Below are 16,162 nucleotides of genomic sequence, written 5' to 3'. Positions count from 1 at the left end.
CTTTAAATGGTTGACCTGTCCTCTGTTCTGTGCTAACCCCTCAGATGCAGAATATCTACCGCTGTGCTTTACTCGTTGTCCTGGAGTCCAACCTCCTTCCTGACTTGTCTCAAGGCTTGAAAGTTTGATTCTTTGTCTTCTGTGGCTTCTGCTCTAACGCCTACTCCGTGCCTTCCCGCCTGCTCCAAGTCGGTCGCTGTGTCCTCCTGCTCTGGGGGTTGTTGTGGTAGTGGCCGACTGGTGTGACGGTGTGGCCCTCACTCGTCTGCACTCCGTACTCCAGCTACTTCATTCAGATTTTATTTTATTTTTTTATTTTTTAAAGATTTTATTTATTTATTTGACAGAGATAGAGACAGCCAGTGAGAGAGGGAACACAAGCAGGGGGAGTGGGAGAGGAAGAAGCAGGCTCATAGCGGAGGAGCCTGATGTGGGGCTCGATCCCGTAACGCCGGGATCACGCCCTGAGCCGAAGGCAGACGCTTAACCGCTGTGCCACCCAGGCGCCCCTCATTCAGATTTTAAATCGCTCTCCCCTTTCATATGGATGATACCCCTTCCCCACCCCACTCTTCTGGTGTAACTCCTTCCTCCTGAAACATGTTGTCCTAACACCGTCTCCTCCGGTGAAATTCTAACCTTCGGGTTCATCTGACGTGTCCCCTCTTCCATGAAGCCTTATGTAGCTGGTGTGTTCTCCAGACATAACCTCCCTTTCTCTGTGTGCCCTGCACATTCTCTCTCTGCCATAACACTCACACGTTGATCCTACGGACAATCTCGTGTGCGTGTTCTCTCTGCTAGATTTTAACTACTTCAGAGGAGATGCCCCAATAAGGTTATGTACCTTTTTTCCCCTATAATTAAAAATAACTTCATATACATCAAGTATGTGTTATTTTTTCTTCTGTTCACTTGCTGTTGGTTTCATCTAGTGCCGTAAGTGATAACAGGTGAAGGAAGGAGCTTTTCGCCAGAGCAGGAAATACTGTGACACAGTTTAGAAAGGGCTCTGGGGTCCGACTAACGTGGCTTCACCTCCCAGGACCTCGCTCATCAGCTGTGTGACCCAGAGAACAAGTTGCTTATCCTGTCAAGGCAATTTCGGTTTTCAACGATTCTAAGACGCCTGTTTCTTCACATTGTAACTTCTCTGAAACTGGTGTTGTAAATCGGTGGCATTTTGTAGTCGGTGTTCGTTGGGGACGTGGCTTACGTGGCTTCCTTGGCCGCACTCATGTGGACTTTGTCTTGTTCATCCCGGTGTTAACTTCCTTGTCTAAATGAGTTTGGAAGTGCTCCTTGGTAAGAATAAAATCATTCTAGGAGGTAACAAAGGATGGGGCCATAACTTAGTTGGCAGTCTTTTCCCCCATTCTTGGTCATACAAAAATAATGTTGTGTTTTGTAATCAGTGGCCTCTTAGATTTGATAAAATACAGTATTTAAAGAAATGTAAGGTATAAGGATAACGTGTGTAAATTTCAAAGTGGGGATGCCAGAAACATGTTAAGGTCTGGAGAGATGATGCCTGGCGCTGTTGTTGGTAATTATGTCATAATTTCTGGAGAAAAACACAGAACTAAGGTGTTATTTTTGTCATATACTCTTCACTCTGGAACGACTAGAATTCAGAAAATGTCAGAATGTCGTTCACGTTGGTAGGATAATGTGCCTTGCTTCCTCTGAGGCACACCCTGCTGTAGGCACCGAAGACACCGAAGCAAGGTGCCTCTCCTCACCTCAAGCCTGTGACACGGTGTGCAGGGAGGAGGGGGGCCGCGCCGGGGCTCGCCCCGGGGGTCAGGAGGCACACACACAGAAAGAGGAGCACAGAGTGTGGGGAGGCTAGCACAAGCAAAGGCGTGTGAGCAGTGTGCGGGGGTGGCAAGGCCTCCGGAGCAGCCCAGGAGAGTGCGGAGCCACCCCCTGTCCCCACCAGCCCACGCGCTGAGTCCCCAGCCAGAGCATGTGGTCATCGTTCTCCGCCTCAGGCTCTATTTACTTTAAAAGTGGGCTTTAAAGTGTTTGCAGATGACACCAAGAAAGCGTGTGGTCTGCAAGGGGGGAGTGTGAGGGAGGGGTCTGTGGACAGGACCACTGCAGCCCAGGGAGTCCAGAGCTTGCCCGTGGGGACAGGGACCCCCTGACCAACTCGTGCATAAGCCAGATGACACTGCCTACATGCACCCTAGCCAGGCATGGGCTGCCTCGTTAAAGGAGTCTGAGTTTCCGAAGGCGTAAGGCTTAAATTTTAGCATTTTCTTTTGTTAAGCCTCAGGTCAGCTGTCGTAATCTCGGCAGGCTGGACTGCAGTGGGGGGCAAAGTAAAATTCCTTCAGCCCATTTTGAACTGGTTCATTAAACCGTGAAGGATCACTGTACCTGGTGGGCCATTTTCTAATATAGGATTTTTAGAGAAGTATACCTCTTAGAAAAACTTGGGGGTTTTTTAGATAATAACTTAGTATTTCAATATTTGCATCACATTAAATTAATATTGCTGTTCTTACTGATAACACCAGAGTTCATTGAATGCTGCTTTATTTAGTCGATTTGTCCAAAATCACACAGCTGGTCCTCTTGTGCCAGCTACGAGGTTACTCCTGAAACATGGGCATTCTTCTCTTTCCACCAAGTTCACAGTTCTGTTTTCGTTCCCACTTCACAGGTGTATGTATGTGGGAGATCCTGATGCATGGTGTGAAGCCTTTTCAAGGAGTGAAGAACAATGATGTGATTGGTCGAATTGAGAATGGGGAGAGATTACCAATGCCTCCAAATTGCCCTCCTACCCTCTACAGCCTTATGACGAAATGCTGGGCCTATGACCCCAGCAGGCGGCCCCGGTTCACTGAGCTCAAAGCTCAGCTCAGGTAGGAGTGGGGGGAGCGAGGGCCGGGGCTGGGGCAGGCTCATGCGGCTTCTCCCATGCAGTCGTAGCATTTGAGGTCATTCTGTCAGTACGGCTAAGGCTAACCTCTCCTCTGGCAAACATAATTACTTATTAATTGGTTTGCATTTATTTATGCCTTGCTAGAATCCTCAGGAGATTGTCTTAAAATCTTACAAAACTTCAGATTATGATCGGGTCTCTCATCCCTGGACTTCTGACTGAGCATGGCTTCCAAGATCCAGGAGAATGTAGTCCCTCGCTGCCCATCCAGTCCCATCTCCCACTCCTTGTCCATCCCAGCACGCTCCCAACTGCCTACACTTCTCCCGGCACGGCCACCGCCTCTCATGCGCAGCTGTGCCACCTGCTAACCACCTATGTGGTCTTCAGAATCCAGCTCAGATGTTATCTCCTTCAGGGGACTGCCCTAGTCGGCCCTGCCCCCAAACAGATAGCCACTCTCGGGCACCTTTTCGATGCTTCTGTTTGTTGCAGTCAGAACATCCACGTGACCTGTTCAGTTGCCATTTTGTGGCTCCTGCTTTGTGCCGGCCACTGCCAGACCCAAACTTCCAGTAGTTCCCGGTCCCCTGTTAGCATGCTGAGCCCCTCAGAGTGTCTGCACAGAGTTGACCGTGCCACCCGGCCTTATAATTTCTGGAGAAAAACACAGAACTAAGGTGTTATTTTTGTCATATACCGGCCTGGAGAGTTTCTCATTTGCACGTCCGAGTCCCCCGCTGGGCTCTAAGCTGTCAGTGGGCATCACTGTGTCTTACTCATTTCTGTGGCCCTGGCGCAGGCACCTAACACATGCTCAACACACAGTTGTTAAATTGAGACTTCATACTGTAATTAATAAGATATTCATTGTGATACATACACAAGGGGAGCTTTATTGTGTAACCAATACCATGGTTTAATGTGTGCTCTATCACCTGTCTTCACACTTCACTGATTCTATGTAAGATTTTTAAAATTTGGTGTATTTTCGTCTTTTTTCGTAGAAAATTACCAAATATCAAGGTCTGGCCCATCCTTGTCCCCCAGTGCTTGAAGTCTGTCTAGACTGCCTGTAGCCCCAGCCCATCTTCAGACAACTCAGCTTGCTAGCCACGGCTCCTGGCAAGGAGCATGTTTCACCAAAGAATGAAGGCTGGTAGGGAGAGATATAAAAGATTCATCAGCCAGGAATTACTGGCTAAGCTCCCACTTTATCCTAAGTTAGGTTCTGTGGATTCAAGAGTGAACAAAACACAATCCCGCCCCCAGTGTTTGCAGCCCGGTGGAGGAGACAGGGCAGCAGTTCCTCGCCATACAGTGAGCAGCACACTCTGGAAGGGGGCTCTTCCTGGGGCCCCGTGCTGCGCACCTGCAGGCCTGGTCCCATCGTCTCGGCCCCATAGACAGCTCAGCTCTGCCTTCCACGTGCCAGTCCTTCAGGTGTTTCTCGACAGCTTGCTTCCAGCTGAAAATCTCCAGTTTCTTAATTCTCATACAGTTCATGATACATGCTCTTGCTTACTAGAGCTGGATTTTGAAGGTGCTTTATTTCATGTTTTGCTCTTACATTTTTTTGTTCCTCCTTGATCTTTCCTCAGAATTTGACAGATTCTGTCCTTGAGATTCCTCCCCTCTCTGACACCAGGTCCATCGTTCCGTCTGCCTGCCTCCCAGACACTTCCTTTACCCCCGACCCGCTGCTCCTCTACGGTGGCTCCGTGCCGGGCCACCTCCTTTCTCTCAGTGTGCTTCTGGGGCCGTCCTGACCTCTCACCTCTGTCTGTCCTCAGCTTCCGTCCTGCCTTTTCTCCCAAGGCCCAGAGCCGCGTTCGCGCTGCTGCTGAGCGTCACGTTCACCCTAAAGCACGTCTGCTGCCCGGCCTCCCAGGCAGCCCCTGACCCCCACCTTCGACAGGCCCCAGAGATGCCTTTGCGTTCATCTCCATCTGGGAGTGAGCAGTAATTCCTCACTGCCCCCGGCTGGGCACCCCCTACCCCGCTCCTCCACCTGGACTGTCCATCCATCTGGCATAGCCCCTTAGTGGATCTTCTGATGCATTGCTGTGGACGAGTGGCTCCCTTGCTCAAACAGCCCTCGGTGGGTTCCCGTGACTCCTGTGTTAGGTAGAGGCTTCCGGAATAGACTGAAGATTCCTTCCATTGTGGCCCTAGGGAGCGTCCCGGCCCCTTTCTCACACTGTGGCCACACTGACCCCCTTGGCCTGGAACGCCCCCTTCTCCTTCTGCTGAAATCCTGCCCCATCTTTCTCGGCTCCTTTCACACGCTTCTCCTCTGTGGCCCCACAGCCAACAAGCCTCCACCCTCGGAGTCTCCAGAGCACCTCGTTCTTCTTGTCATGCTCACGCTGCGCTGCCCCAGATGGCTGCACCTGTGTTCAGCCCGTTCCACACACACTGTGAGCAGCACGAGAGCTGAGCCTGGGGCCCGGTCTCGGGGCAAGAGGACTACAGCACCTTTCCTGCCCTCGAGGAGCTCACAGTCTAGTATGTCTCAGCCCTACTAGACTGAGGCTCCTTGAGGGCAGGGATCGTCATACTCGCCTCGGTGCTGTGCGCACCTGCAGGCCAGGGGCCTGCGCACAGTGGGGGCCCCGCGGCCTCTCGCGTTATGGCTTAGTGCGTGAAACCTCACGTCAGTGTTCATTGAAGGACCGTTTCTTTAGGTAAAGAAGTTCCAAGAACTGTCCAAGGTGAATATTTAGAACTAAATATAACGATTTCAAACACACACGCACATGACTACATAACATAGCTAGGCTGTGATTTATGGCTTTCTCTTGCATAGTTAGCACAGGCCACTGAGCGTTAATTTGTTCTGTGACTTTCTGTTTCGGTCAGAAGTGGAGTTTGACTTTGTATTTTAAACTTGTATAACATGGCTATCAAAGAGGCCAATAAAATTTAACTTTATAATAGCTTGCTTGGACATTTATATGTAACAGTGTGTCACAGTAATTAAATAGATTCTTTTACTGAGTTTATAAAATTTTTACTATATTGAAGGTTGTTTAACAAAGTACTAAATTTCAGATAGTCTTTACCCCAGGTCAGTTAAAAATGTTTCCCGAATCCCATTCTCCATGTCTACCTTAAAAGAAAATAATTCAAAAGGACTCAGATCACCATGGGATCCCATGTATCTTCGGGCCATGTTTGTCTGTTATTGTGAGTTGAGAGAAGTGGCTCTCGGGATGCATCTTGTCCAACAGAGTCAGACAACACTTGGGTCAGCCTTCCGTGCGTGGATTTCCAGGACTCCAAGCATCTGTCCTCCTTACGTCCCACTTTCTTATTGATAGGTGTGAACCCACAGAGAAGTACAGGGAGGTGACCCTGCGGGTGGCCTGGTAGCAAGTGTAAATGCTCCCCAGTCGGAACACCCTGGAAAACGCCTGCTACCGTGTGCCGCGGCGTGCTTGCCCTGTAGGACTGAGAGGTTGTAAGAGGGCCTCATGTAGTTTTTGAATGAAAAAGTCACTCGATCCCCGGTTAATTCAGGTAATTCTTTGGTAGATACTGTGTCAAGGAAACCACCATGAACAGCTTTACTATTTGACCTGTGAAGCTTCTGCTTCTCAGGAGCACAAGTAAGGCTGTCCGTTCTAGCTTAGTCTAGGGAAACAGGTTAAGTTAGCTTGTGCTTGCTTTTTTTTTTTTTTTTCAGATTTTATTTATTTATTTGACAGAGATAGAGACAGCCAGCGAGAGAGGGAACACAAGCAGAGGGAGTGGGAGAGGGAGAAGCAGGCTCATAGCAGAGGAGCCTGACGTGGGGCTCGATCCCACAATGCCGGGATCACGCCCTGAGCCGAAGGCAGGCGCCTAACCGCTGTGCCACCCAGGTGCCCCAAGTTAGCTTGTGCCTTCTTAAATCCTTTTTAGACAAATGAGGGAAGTAAACTAATAAAATTATCAATTTAGAGTTTTATACCATATTTTTAAAACGTTGTATTGACCTACAAAGATGTGAACGTATAAATATGCCAAGAAGTAAACCGCTCGTTGGATTATCACAAATTGGGCACACACGTGTAAGCAGCATCCGGAATAAGAAAACAACACTGCCACCGCCCCAGAAACCCACCAGATGCCCCTTTCCAATGACTGCTCGCCCTCCGAGGGTAACCGCTACACATGCGTCAGTTCCGCCTGCTTTTGAACTTCATGTAAATGGTACCACTCAGTATGTGCTTATGTGGTTCAGCATTTAGTTGCAGATCATCCGCGGTATGGGAGAATTACCCCTCTTTCTCCTTGCTCTGTGGTGTTGTGTTTGTGAATATCCCGTAGTTTATTCATCCGCCTGGCGGAAATTCAGATTCTTTCCAGCTCACAGCTGTCAGGGCCATTGCAGTGTCTTTCGGTGCGCACAGGTGTTTGGGTGCGTATCCAAGAGCTGGCGGGTGTGCACAGGCGTAGCACCAGGAGGTGCTGCTGGTTTTCCAGAGCGGACACACCAACTCTGCTCCCAGCAGCGAACAAAAGCCCCAGTTGTTTCAACCACAGTGGTTTTTAAACCTTTGGAAATGATTCGTTGTTTCTAAGCTCACTGTTTTCACATACGAAGGTTAGGTAAAAGAATATAAGCGGTAAAGAATATCACAGTCCACCTGAATGTTTCTGTTCTAAAGAACAACAACCTAGATAAGTATCGCTTTGAAAGGCGCTCCATGATTTGAGTTGGTCTGTGCCACTGTGCTTTTCAGGAAGACCTTTCAGACCAACACCATGTTCCTTGATAGCCAGTCTCTGCCCTCTGTGGGTGACTTTACTAGTTGTAACACTGAATACCAACACTTAGTACGTGCTTTCCATTGCCAGGCCTTGTGCCACACGCTTCCCCATGTCACTTTGTCTTAGCCCTCACGGTCCTTGGAGATGTAGGTAGTATTACCACCACCCGTTCACAAAGGAAGAGACTGAAACTCTGGGGTTAGGCAGCTCACCTGAAGTCCAAGAGCTGGGGCTCACAGCAAGCCCACCTGAGTCCAGGGCCCAAGCTGTCAGTGGCACGTTCTGGGCTTTAACCTGAGACAGCTAGATGTCCATGTGTGCTCTGTCTTCTTATTGCAACTGGTGAGCAGATTGTTAATGCTTAGTTAAAAAAGGAAAAGAAGGAAGAAAAAAACACCAGTATTATAAGGAATTCCTGAAGCTGGTTTTCTTACGTTTGTTTTGGCTATCAGCCAGAGAAAGTCCCCAAAGGGAATGGCAGCATGTCCGGCATTGGCACAGAGGCCGTCACCCGTGGACTTGAAGGGTGACCCGGCTGCCATGCGCTGGCATCCAAGGATTTGTCCTGTTCTTTGTGTTTTGTTGTCACCTCTCCAGTGTGCTGCACTTTGCCGCTGTGGCCCTCCGGAGCCGCAGGTGTGGTAGGGTGCCGTTGTGGAAGCTGTCCGTGAGGCTCTGCTGCGGTGACGAGGCTGGCCGCGCCCATGCGTGTGGGTGGGGCCTGCGGGGTGGGCCTTGGGGGAAGGGGGTTGTTCGTTTGTCCTTTTGAGTTAATATTGTCGTGTTTGCTTTTTAACTTTATCAAGCAGAGCTGGCCTTTGAGAGACCTGTTTGGTTAGGACGTAGCTTGGAGTGGCTGCAGTCCCAGATTATGACACGTTTCCGTGTTAGCATCATACACCAGTGAAGTTTCTGAGCTCCTCAGGACACAGACTCTGTGAGGCTGCCAGCACCTTTAGAGGAAATGGGGGGGGGCGGTAACCTGGGAAAGTACAGGCCCAGACAGCGCTTGAGTTGGGAGGAATTTAACTTTCTGTTTAGAGTTATGTGTGTTGTGTTATGAAGGTTACAGTTTAAAAAGAAATTTGAAAAGGCTGTGTGACCTTGGGCAAGTGACTTTACCTCCCTGTAGGAGCTGGGTCACGCAGCCCTCCCACCATCTGGTTTTCATTGTTTGGTGAAATGATGTGAAATGCTTCCAACTGTATGTGGCTTGGGGTCGGTGCGCACACTGTTACAGCCACCGTAGTAGTAGTAACAACGGAGCTTTTCCTGGAGATCCGGAAGGGACCTGGCAGGCTTAGGGTACAGAAGAATTATCAGTTGCTGTTAAAGGAAAACCTGGTTATTTGAATTCAAAAGTGTTAGCTATCATTATCCAGATACCAAAATACGAAGACATTTTATAGACACATTATGGAGACACAGATTTTAAATTTTTAGTCTGTGAACAGCATCTTATACAAGTCTTTTTAATCCTTTCTGATTCTTTACTTATCCTGATATGTGGACTGTGGATTAAAAGCTCTAGGTTTGATTGATGACATGAGTTATTTGTGCTGCTTCTCTGTGTATTTTTTTAAGTGGCTATGTATTTGCTTCCAAAATTCCTTTCAAAGGTGGTGTCGGAATTCCTCCTTAGTCATCATTCCAGTATTTTTCTTCCCCTTGCTAGCCTATTGGGTCTAGATATTATCTAGAAGAGTAATTGGTTTCTCAGTTAGTCCCATAGACGTCTTAAAACATTCACGGCATCTGGGGGCGCCTGGCTGGCGCAGTCAGAAGAGCATAAGACTCTTGATCTTGGTGTCATGTTGGGTGTAGAGATTACTTAAATTAATTTTTAGAAACTTTAAACAAAAAATTATAAAAAACATTCATGGCATCCGAACTTCAAGGGTTTTTTGGTCCTTAGCCCTACCAATAATTAAAAGTAAAGAGTAAATTGAAATTTAATAGTAATTTGATATAACATTTACATTCTTTCCACTAGGAATTATGTCTTCACTGTTTACATGACCCGTCATTGGCTCCCACCCGCGCATAGGTGTTCCCGGGTTTTCCATGTGTGTCTGTATTATTACACCTTCACAGTTTGGGTTTGTGTGAGCAGGTTTCCAGGGAGATTTAAACATGCATTTCATAAAAATTAGTCCTTAGCACTTACATGGCCTCACACTTCATTTTCACATGTATTGCCTTCTGTGACTTCATAGCAGTTCTTAAGAATGAGTTATTATTGCCCTTTTCACTGAAGGAGGCTGAGGCTCAGAAAAGTCCTATGACTTGCCCTGGATTGTGCAACTGACAGGGTGCCCCCCCTCCCCGCCCCAGCCTTCTGTATTTCCCCTTGCAGTGTTCTCCTCCCCTCACTTGTCCTACCTTTAAAAAGATGCCTCTGGGGGCGCCTGGGTAGCGCAGTCGTTAAGCGTCTGCCTTCGGCTCAGGGCGTGATCCCGGCGTTCCGGGATCGAGTCCCACATTGGGCTCCTCCGCTGGGAGCCTGCTTCTTCCTCTCCCACTCCCCTGCTGTGCTCCCTCTCTCGCTGGCTGTCTCTGTCACATAAATAAATAAAAAATCTTTAAAAAAAAAAAAAAAAAGATGCCTCTGGCCCGATGTAGTCAACATGTCCATCATCCATGTATTTACTCTCTACGATCGGAGCCCACGTGAAAACTCTGACACTTACCCTAGTAGCCACCAGAATCCCTTCCCTTCAGTTCTCTTTCTGCGACCAGTTTTGTTTTCTCTGCATCTCTTCTTCCTTCCCCTTCACTGAATTTTGTCTCCACGGTTATTATCCCCAAAAACATGAGGGGAGAGTGGAGTAGCCATCTCCCTTTCTTTCCCTCTGGACAGCTAAGGGCCGGTGGCTGCACATGGCTCCCCTCGACTTCAGGTCACCGAGGGACAGGGAACTGTGGCTGGATGGAGGGATGTAGGAAACAAATGGAGCAACACTGGCTTCATACCACCTGCAAGTGAACATGCTTCTGCGGCCTGGCCAGGAGGGAAGCAGAAACACTGGGTGCTCAGGCCGGCGGGGCTTGGCCGAGCGTTTGGCACTGGGAAGCCAGCAGCCTCTCTGCTGCACCTCTTTCTCCCTCTAAGCCCCAAATCTGCATTTTAGCAATACTTTTTGCATTATAATTTTAGCGATTGCTTTAGAGATTACAGTACGCATGTTTAACTTTTCCCCATCTACTTAGAGTTAACAACTGTGCTGTGCTTACAGTGTCAGGTTCTTGCAGCCAAGAAGGTCCCTTTGCTGCCACCTCAGTCCTTTATGCTCTAGATGTCATATAGGTTACATTCGTATATGTTAGTAATCTCACAAAATAAGATTCTTTGTGTGTGTTTTATTTTTCAATAATTTTTTTTAAAGATTTTATTTATTTATTCGACAGAGATAGAGACAGCCAGCGAGAGAGGGAACACAAGCAGGGGGAGTGGGAGAGGAAGAAGCAGGCTCATAGCGGAGGAGCCTGATGTGGGGCTCGATCCCAGAATGCTGAGATCACGCCCTGAGCCGAAGGCAGACACTTAACCGCTGTGCCACCCAGGCGCCCCTTTGTGTGTGTTTTAAATAGTACTCTACAGAAAGTAAAGAAACAGTCCTTCCTATTTAACCCCGCACAGCACTCTTCATTCTTCCCTAAAGAGGCTTTTTCTGTTCCTATTCACCCAGAGAACTTGTTGAGCATTTTCTGTGTTCATCTGTTGGTAGCGAATTCCATTAGTTTTTTGGGGTTCTTATCTGAAGATCATTGAACTTAATTTCCCTGGAACAGAGTTCCAAATTGACGGTGGTGCTGTATTTTTTTCTTTCGGCCCTTTAAAGCTATTCTTCCACTGACCTCTATTATTTCTAGTAAGAAGTCATTGGCCTTTCAAATCATTGTTCCTCCATCCGTGCTTTGTCATTTTTTACTGGCTGCTTGCATGGTTTTCTCTTTGTCTTTGGATGTTAGCAGTTTAGCTGGGATGTGTTGGGTGTGGTTTTCTTTGAATTGGTCATACCTGGGGTTCACTGACCCTCCTGAGCCTGTAACTATATGTCTTTCACAGTTCCCTGCTCAGGTATTTTTCTACTCTATTTTCTTGCTTCTAAAATGTCAGTTCCATGTGTGTTAAGCCTTTTGATAGTGTCCTTCAGGTCCCGGGGCCCTGTTCTTTTTCTTTTCCTCCAGTCTTTTTCTCCAGTTCCTTCAGGTTGGATGATTCTAATTGATCTGTCTTCAAGTTCCCTGTTTTGTCACCTCCGTCCTACCAATCATCTGATCCTGTGGAGATTTTATTTCAACTATATTTTTCATTATAGTGAGTTTTCATTTGGCTCTTTTTTTTTTTTTAAGATTTTATTTATTTATCGACAGAGATAGAGACAGCCAGCGAGAGAGGGAACACAAGCAGGGGGAGTGGGAGAGGAAGAAGCAGGCTCATAGCGGAGGAGCCTGATGTGGGGCTTGATCCCATAACGCCGGGATCACGCCCTGAGCCGAAGGCAGACGCTTAACCGCTGTGCCACCCAGGCGCCCCTCATTTGGCTCTTTCTTAAAGTCTCTATTTCTTTGCTAACATTTCTTATCTTTCCATTGATTATGAACAGATTTTTCTTTATGTCCTTGAATATACTGCTCTTTCAAGGCCCTGCCTGCTAATTCCAACTTCTGAGCCATCTTTGGAGTCACCTCCTTTACATTGTTTTTTCCTCATGAGAATGGATCACGTTTTCATGTTTATTTGTTTATCGAGTAATTTTAGATTATATCCTGGACATTGTGAATGATGGATTGCAGAAATTTTGGATTCAGTTAGATTCCTCTGAAGAATGGTTTGTTTGTTTTAGCAGGCAGTTAACTTGGCTGGTCTCAAATCACAGATTCTTCCCCATGCTGTGGGCAGTAGCCCACATCTCAATTCAGTTCTTTTCACCTTAGCTAGGCTGCTTGGAGCCTGTCCTGTGTGTGCATGGTTCCAGATTCCACTAGAGATTTGGGCAGATTTTATAAGACTAGGGTCTGCTGTCTGGTGAATGGCCATTTAAAAATGGGAACTCGTCCGGGCCCCCCGACCCTCGGTGCCGGCCCCGCCTCAGAGCCCGGCTGCTGTGGGTTGCTCTTCTGTGCAGTCACAGGGTTGCTTCCTGTGTCATTGTCCGTAGTTGCTATCTGCCAGAGGGTTCGTGAAATAGTTGCTATGCAGACTTGCCAGAAATAGAAAGAGGTCACTATTTTTAAAGAAAGACTTTAGTAGAAATCACATTTTTTAAAAATAATTTTAAGATGGGCAGCACCACAGCCAAACAAAAGTGCATTATTTTCTGCAGTTTGAGATACATAGAAGAGAAATGCAGTTTTGGTGCATTCATGAAACTAGACGTCCAGTCCGCTCTGCCCATTTGTAAGAGAAAAAGAGGCGTATGCTGTGGTTCTGCATTTAGCCACAGGTCAGCCACTTACAGATATGCCATCCGCGACTACATCTCAAGGCTCCAGACTTGTTTTCTGCAAAGATATCAGGCGGGGTTTTTTGTTAAAAGGTCAGTTCCATTCCTTTGTGGTGAGGCAATGTTGGGTAATTATAAGAGATCATGTTTCAAAACTGGTATTCCCGAGAACTTGCCAAAACGAGCTCTTTCCCTCTTGGCTTTTTTCCCTCCCAATTTCTTGCTGCTCTTTCTCTGGATGTTTTCCAGGTTCGCCTAAGTAGTCTATAAAGCCAGACTGATTTTGTGATGTTTAGGTGATTAAAGTCCAATCTTTAAGAAAACGTTATTCAAGCAAAGAGTATTTCTTATATTTAAAAGAAGAAACGGTTTGTAGTTTCAGAGAAAAGAGTGGTAGCTCACAGGGGAAATGCCACAGAAACGAGATAGAGAAAATCTCCTTCCTTTCCTAGTAGTAAAAGTTAGGTTAAAGTATGGAGCTAACGAACGTTTACTTCAAAGCCTTACTGGTTTTTTCCACATACTTTATTTCCCACGCTAACGATGAGTAGGGTGGACAGTATTATTCTCACCTCTGAATGAGCGAACACGTTGGAATAGGCAAGGCGGCCTGCCCCATGGAAGCCGGCAGACGTGCGGCTTCTCGCTTGTTGCCCACAGCTTGGATGGCTCGATCATCAGCCACTCAGACTTATTGCCCTTTTCCACTGTAAAGCTGGTCTGGGTTGAAGATTTGTTTTTGCATCTTAGCTCAGTGCTGGAAACGACGAACCTATTTAGACCCCTTTCTTACTCTCCATGAAAATACCTTAGAAGTGAGATCACATTTTGTCGCTCCAGAACGGAAATTTCATCAGACCTCTCCATGCTAGCTGGTGGAGGGCATGAGAGCAAGTTTTCCTGGAAGCGCTGCAGGCCCAGAGAACAGTCAGCAACCTCTACGCGCGCTGTGTCCTTGTGCTTCGAAGCGATGACTTTGATGACTGTTTCTATTGACGTGAGGGAAGTGAGAAAAAAAAGAAAGAAACACTACATAGGGTCCTGCTTTCCCCTTTCGCGTGTCTCACTAGATGGGACTGGTGGGTGAACAGAGGCAGGATGGCCACATGTTCTAACGTCTGGACAGGAGAAGCCCGAGCTTTCACTCGGAAGTAGGCTCATCTGGTTTTAAGTTTGAGACCTAGAAACTGCCGTCCCAGGAGAAACCATGGTGGCTCATTGCCAGCTCACATCAGGCAGCCGGACTCTTTCACATGGAATGTATTGCTACTAAAAATATTTGCAGTTTGGGAAAGTATGTTTAAATTTGACCTCCTTGACCCTCTGCACATTCTAGTTTATTGCTCTGGGTTCTGCAGCAGCTTTAAAGAGAAAGGTTCAGAAATGTCTCCATGTGCACTCTTACTCCATGTATGGAATAGTCCTCCCATTGTAAAAACAGATCTTTTATGAGTTATTTATACTCCTGACCACTCTGAGCAACAAATGATGGTTTCTCAGAAGCATTTTATCATGTTATTTTTGGTATGAGAACCAAGTACTGAGATCAAAGTACTCCCATCCCCGTTACCACTGTTCTGCCAGGGGCACGACTGGCAGGTTCAGGTAGAGATCGGTGCCTGTTGTGTGTACATGGGAAAGCTGGATCCTAGCCGACAGCGGCGGAACGCCGGCAGTCTAAACCCCACAGAGCGGCGAAATGGCATACATGGTTATGTGATAGAAGGCTGCCCTGAAGGACTTGGACAGTAAATTCAGTAGTTCGGAGAGCAGGGAAGAGGGACTGTGGGTGGAAGAACCAGGGTGGATGGAGCCTGAGAGGGCCTTCTGTGGCGAGGGACCTCACAGGATGTTTTGGAGGTCTTCATGGGGAACAGTAACCTTAGGATCAGGGTGGCCCATTTCACAGAACAATCCTTGTGACATAAACTGCCTTAATGGGACCTATTTAAAATGCAGTTCCCACTGCGTCAAAGAGGATGTCACACTTGACCTTCTCAGAGCTTGCCTGTTTTTCAGTTCAAGAAGTTGAAAAAAAGGACCAATTCCTTGATTTTTTTTGGTCTTGATTTTTATGGATTTTTCAGTTGTTAAAACTATAAGATGTTTGGAAATTTAGATTCAAGGTCTATTATTCAGGGCCCTAAATGAGAGCAGAGTGCAGAAAAACTGAGCAGGGGCAGCTCCTCTCTCAGGCCAGTGATCTCAGATGGACTCCTGCACCCAGTGTCCATCTCAAAGAAAGTGGCCTGCAGTCCTTCCCTGTTGACCATGAAGTAGGCTTGGTGACGGCTCTTGCTGGCTACTCAGCGGGTTGACTCTGCTGGTTGTGGCTTCACTCCGCGATCGCCTGTCATTGTTAACGCGCACGGCAGTGCTCCGGCTCCTGCACTAACTCGGGGCGTGAGAGTGGCTGTCGGGTCGCCGCTCTCAGCCCAGTGGGAGCAGAAGGCAAGCAGACGGTGCACTGTGACTGGAGTCCCCATCCCCGGGGCCCAGCAGTGCTGGCTCCATGTGCCCCTTGCCAGTCTGGAGTGTGAGACTAATTCTTGAGCCTTGGCAAGGTGCCGTGTTCCTTTGGAAGCTGGGATCGTCCCCTGGAGCACGAAGAAAACCAAACTCCTATTTTCAGGAGGGAGTAGAATCTTTTGGCTGAAAGCTTTCCTCTTAAAACGCTAATGTCATCACGGAGGAAAACATTGCCGTGCCTTTAAAAGAAAAAAAAAGAAAGACCCGTACGTCTGTAGTAATGGTTTGCTGACTCAGAGCAATTACGAAGGGATTTGTCCGTCCTTCCCTGACTTCAAGGTGGTTGCAGGAGTTAGCTGGTGGGAGAAGGCGCCCGCCCGGCCTCCAGTCAGGCAGGAATGCCTTTCTGAAACAGTTGAGCACATTCCCAGATTAGAAAGGGTCTGCTGCAGCTGACCTCACTCTTTCATGAGTAATTCTGGGTGGTTATTGACGGCGCTCCACCCGGAGGCTCGGAACCCTGAATGAGCGTCATTCGCAGAGGCCGAGCGGGGGCTGGCGGCGGGCAGGAGAGAGCCGCGGCCGCGGT

The 16,162-nt window shown here is 47.8% G+C and overlaps 1 protein-coding gene across 14 annotated transcripts in view; it reads left to right on the top strand.

The window, feature by feature from the left end:
• Positions 1–16,162, top strand: part of PTK2 (protein tyrosine kinase 2) — a 262,938-nt gene that overhangs the window by 207,829 nt on the left and 38,947 nt on the right. For 13 of the 14 annotated variants that reach the window (XM_048212414.2, XM_057308018.1, XM_057308017.1 and 10 more), the window contains one exon: positions 2,672–2,876. In XM_048212414.2, coding sequence (XP_048068371.1) covers positions 2,672–2,876 — 205 coding nt within the window. Of the gene's footprint in view, positions 1–2,671; positions 2,877–10,276; positions 16,161–16,162 lie in introns of those variants that run through there. The other variant, XM_048212422.2, reaches the window with a different exon arrangement.

The sequence above is a fragment of the Ursus arctos genome, unplaced genomic scaffold (genome assembly GCF_023065955.2).
Source record: "Ursus arctos isolate Adak ecotype North America unplaced genomic scaffold, UrsArc2.0 scaffold_6, whole genome shotgun sequence".
Lineage (NCBI taxonomy): Eukaryota > Metazoa > Chordata > Mammalia > Carnivora > Ursidae > Ursus > Ursus arctos.
This window is presented reverse-complemented; position numbering and strand designations above follow the sequence as displayed.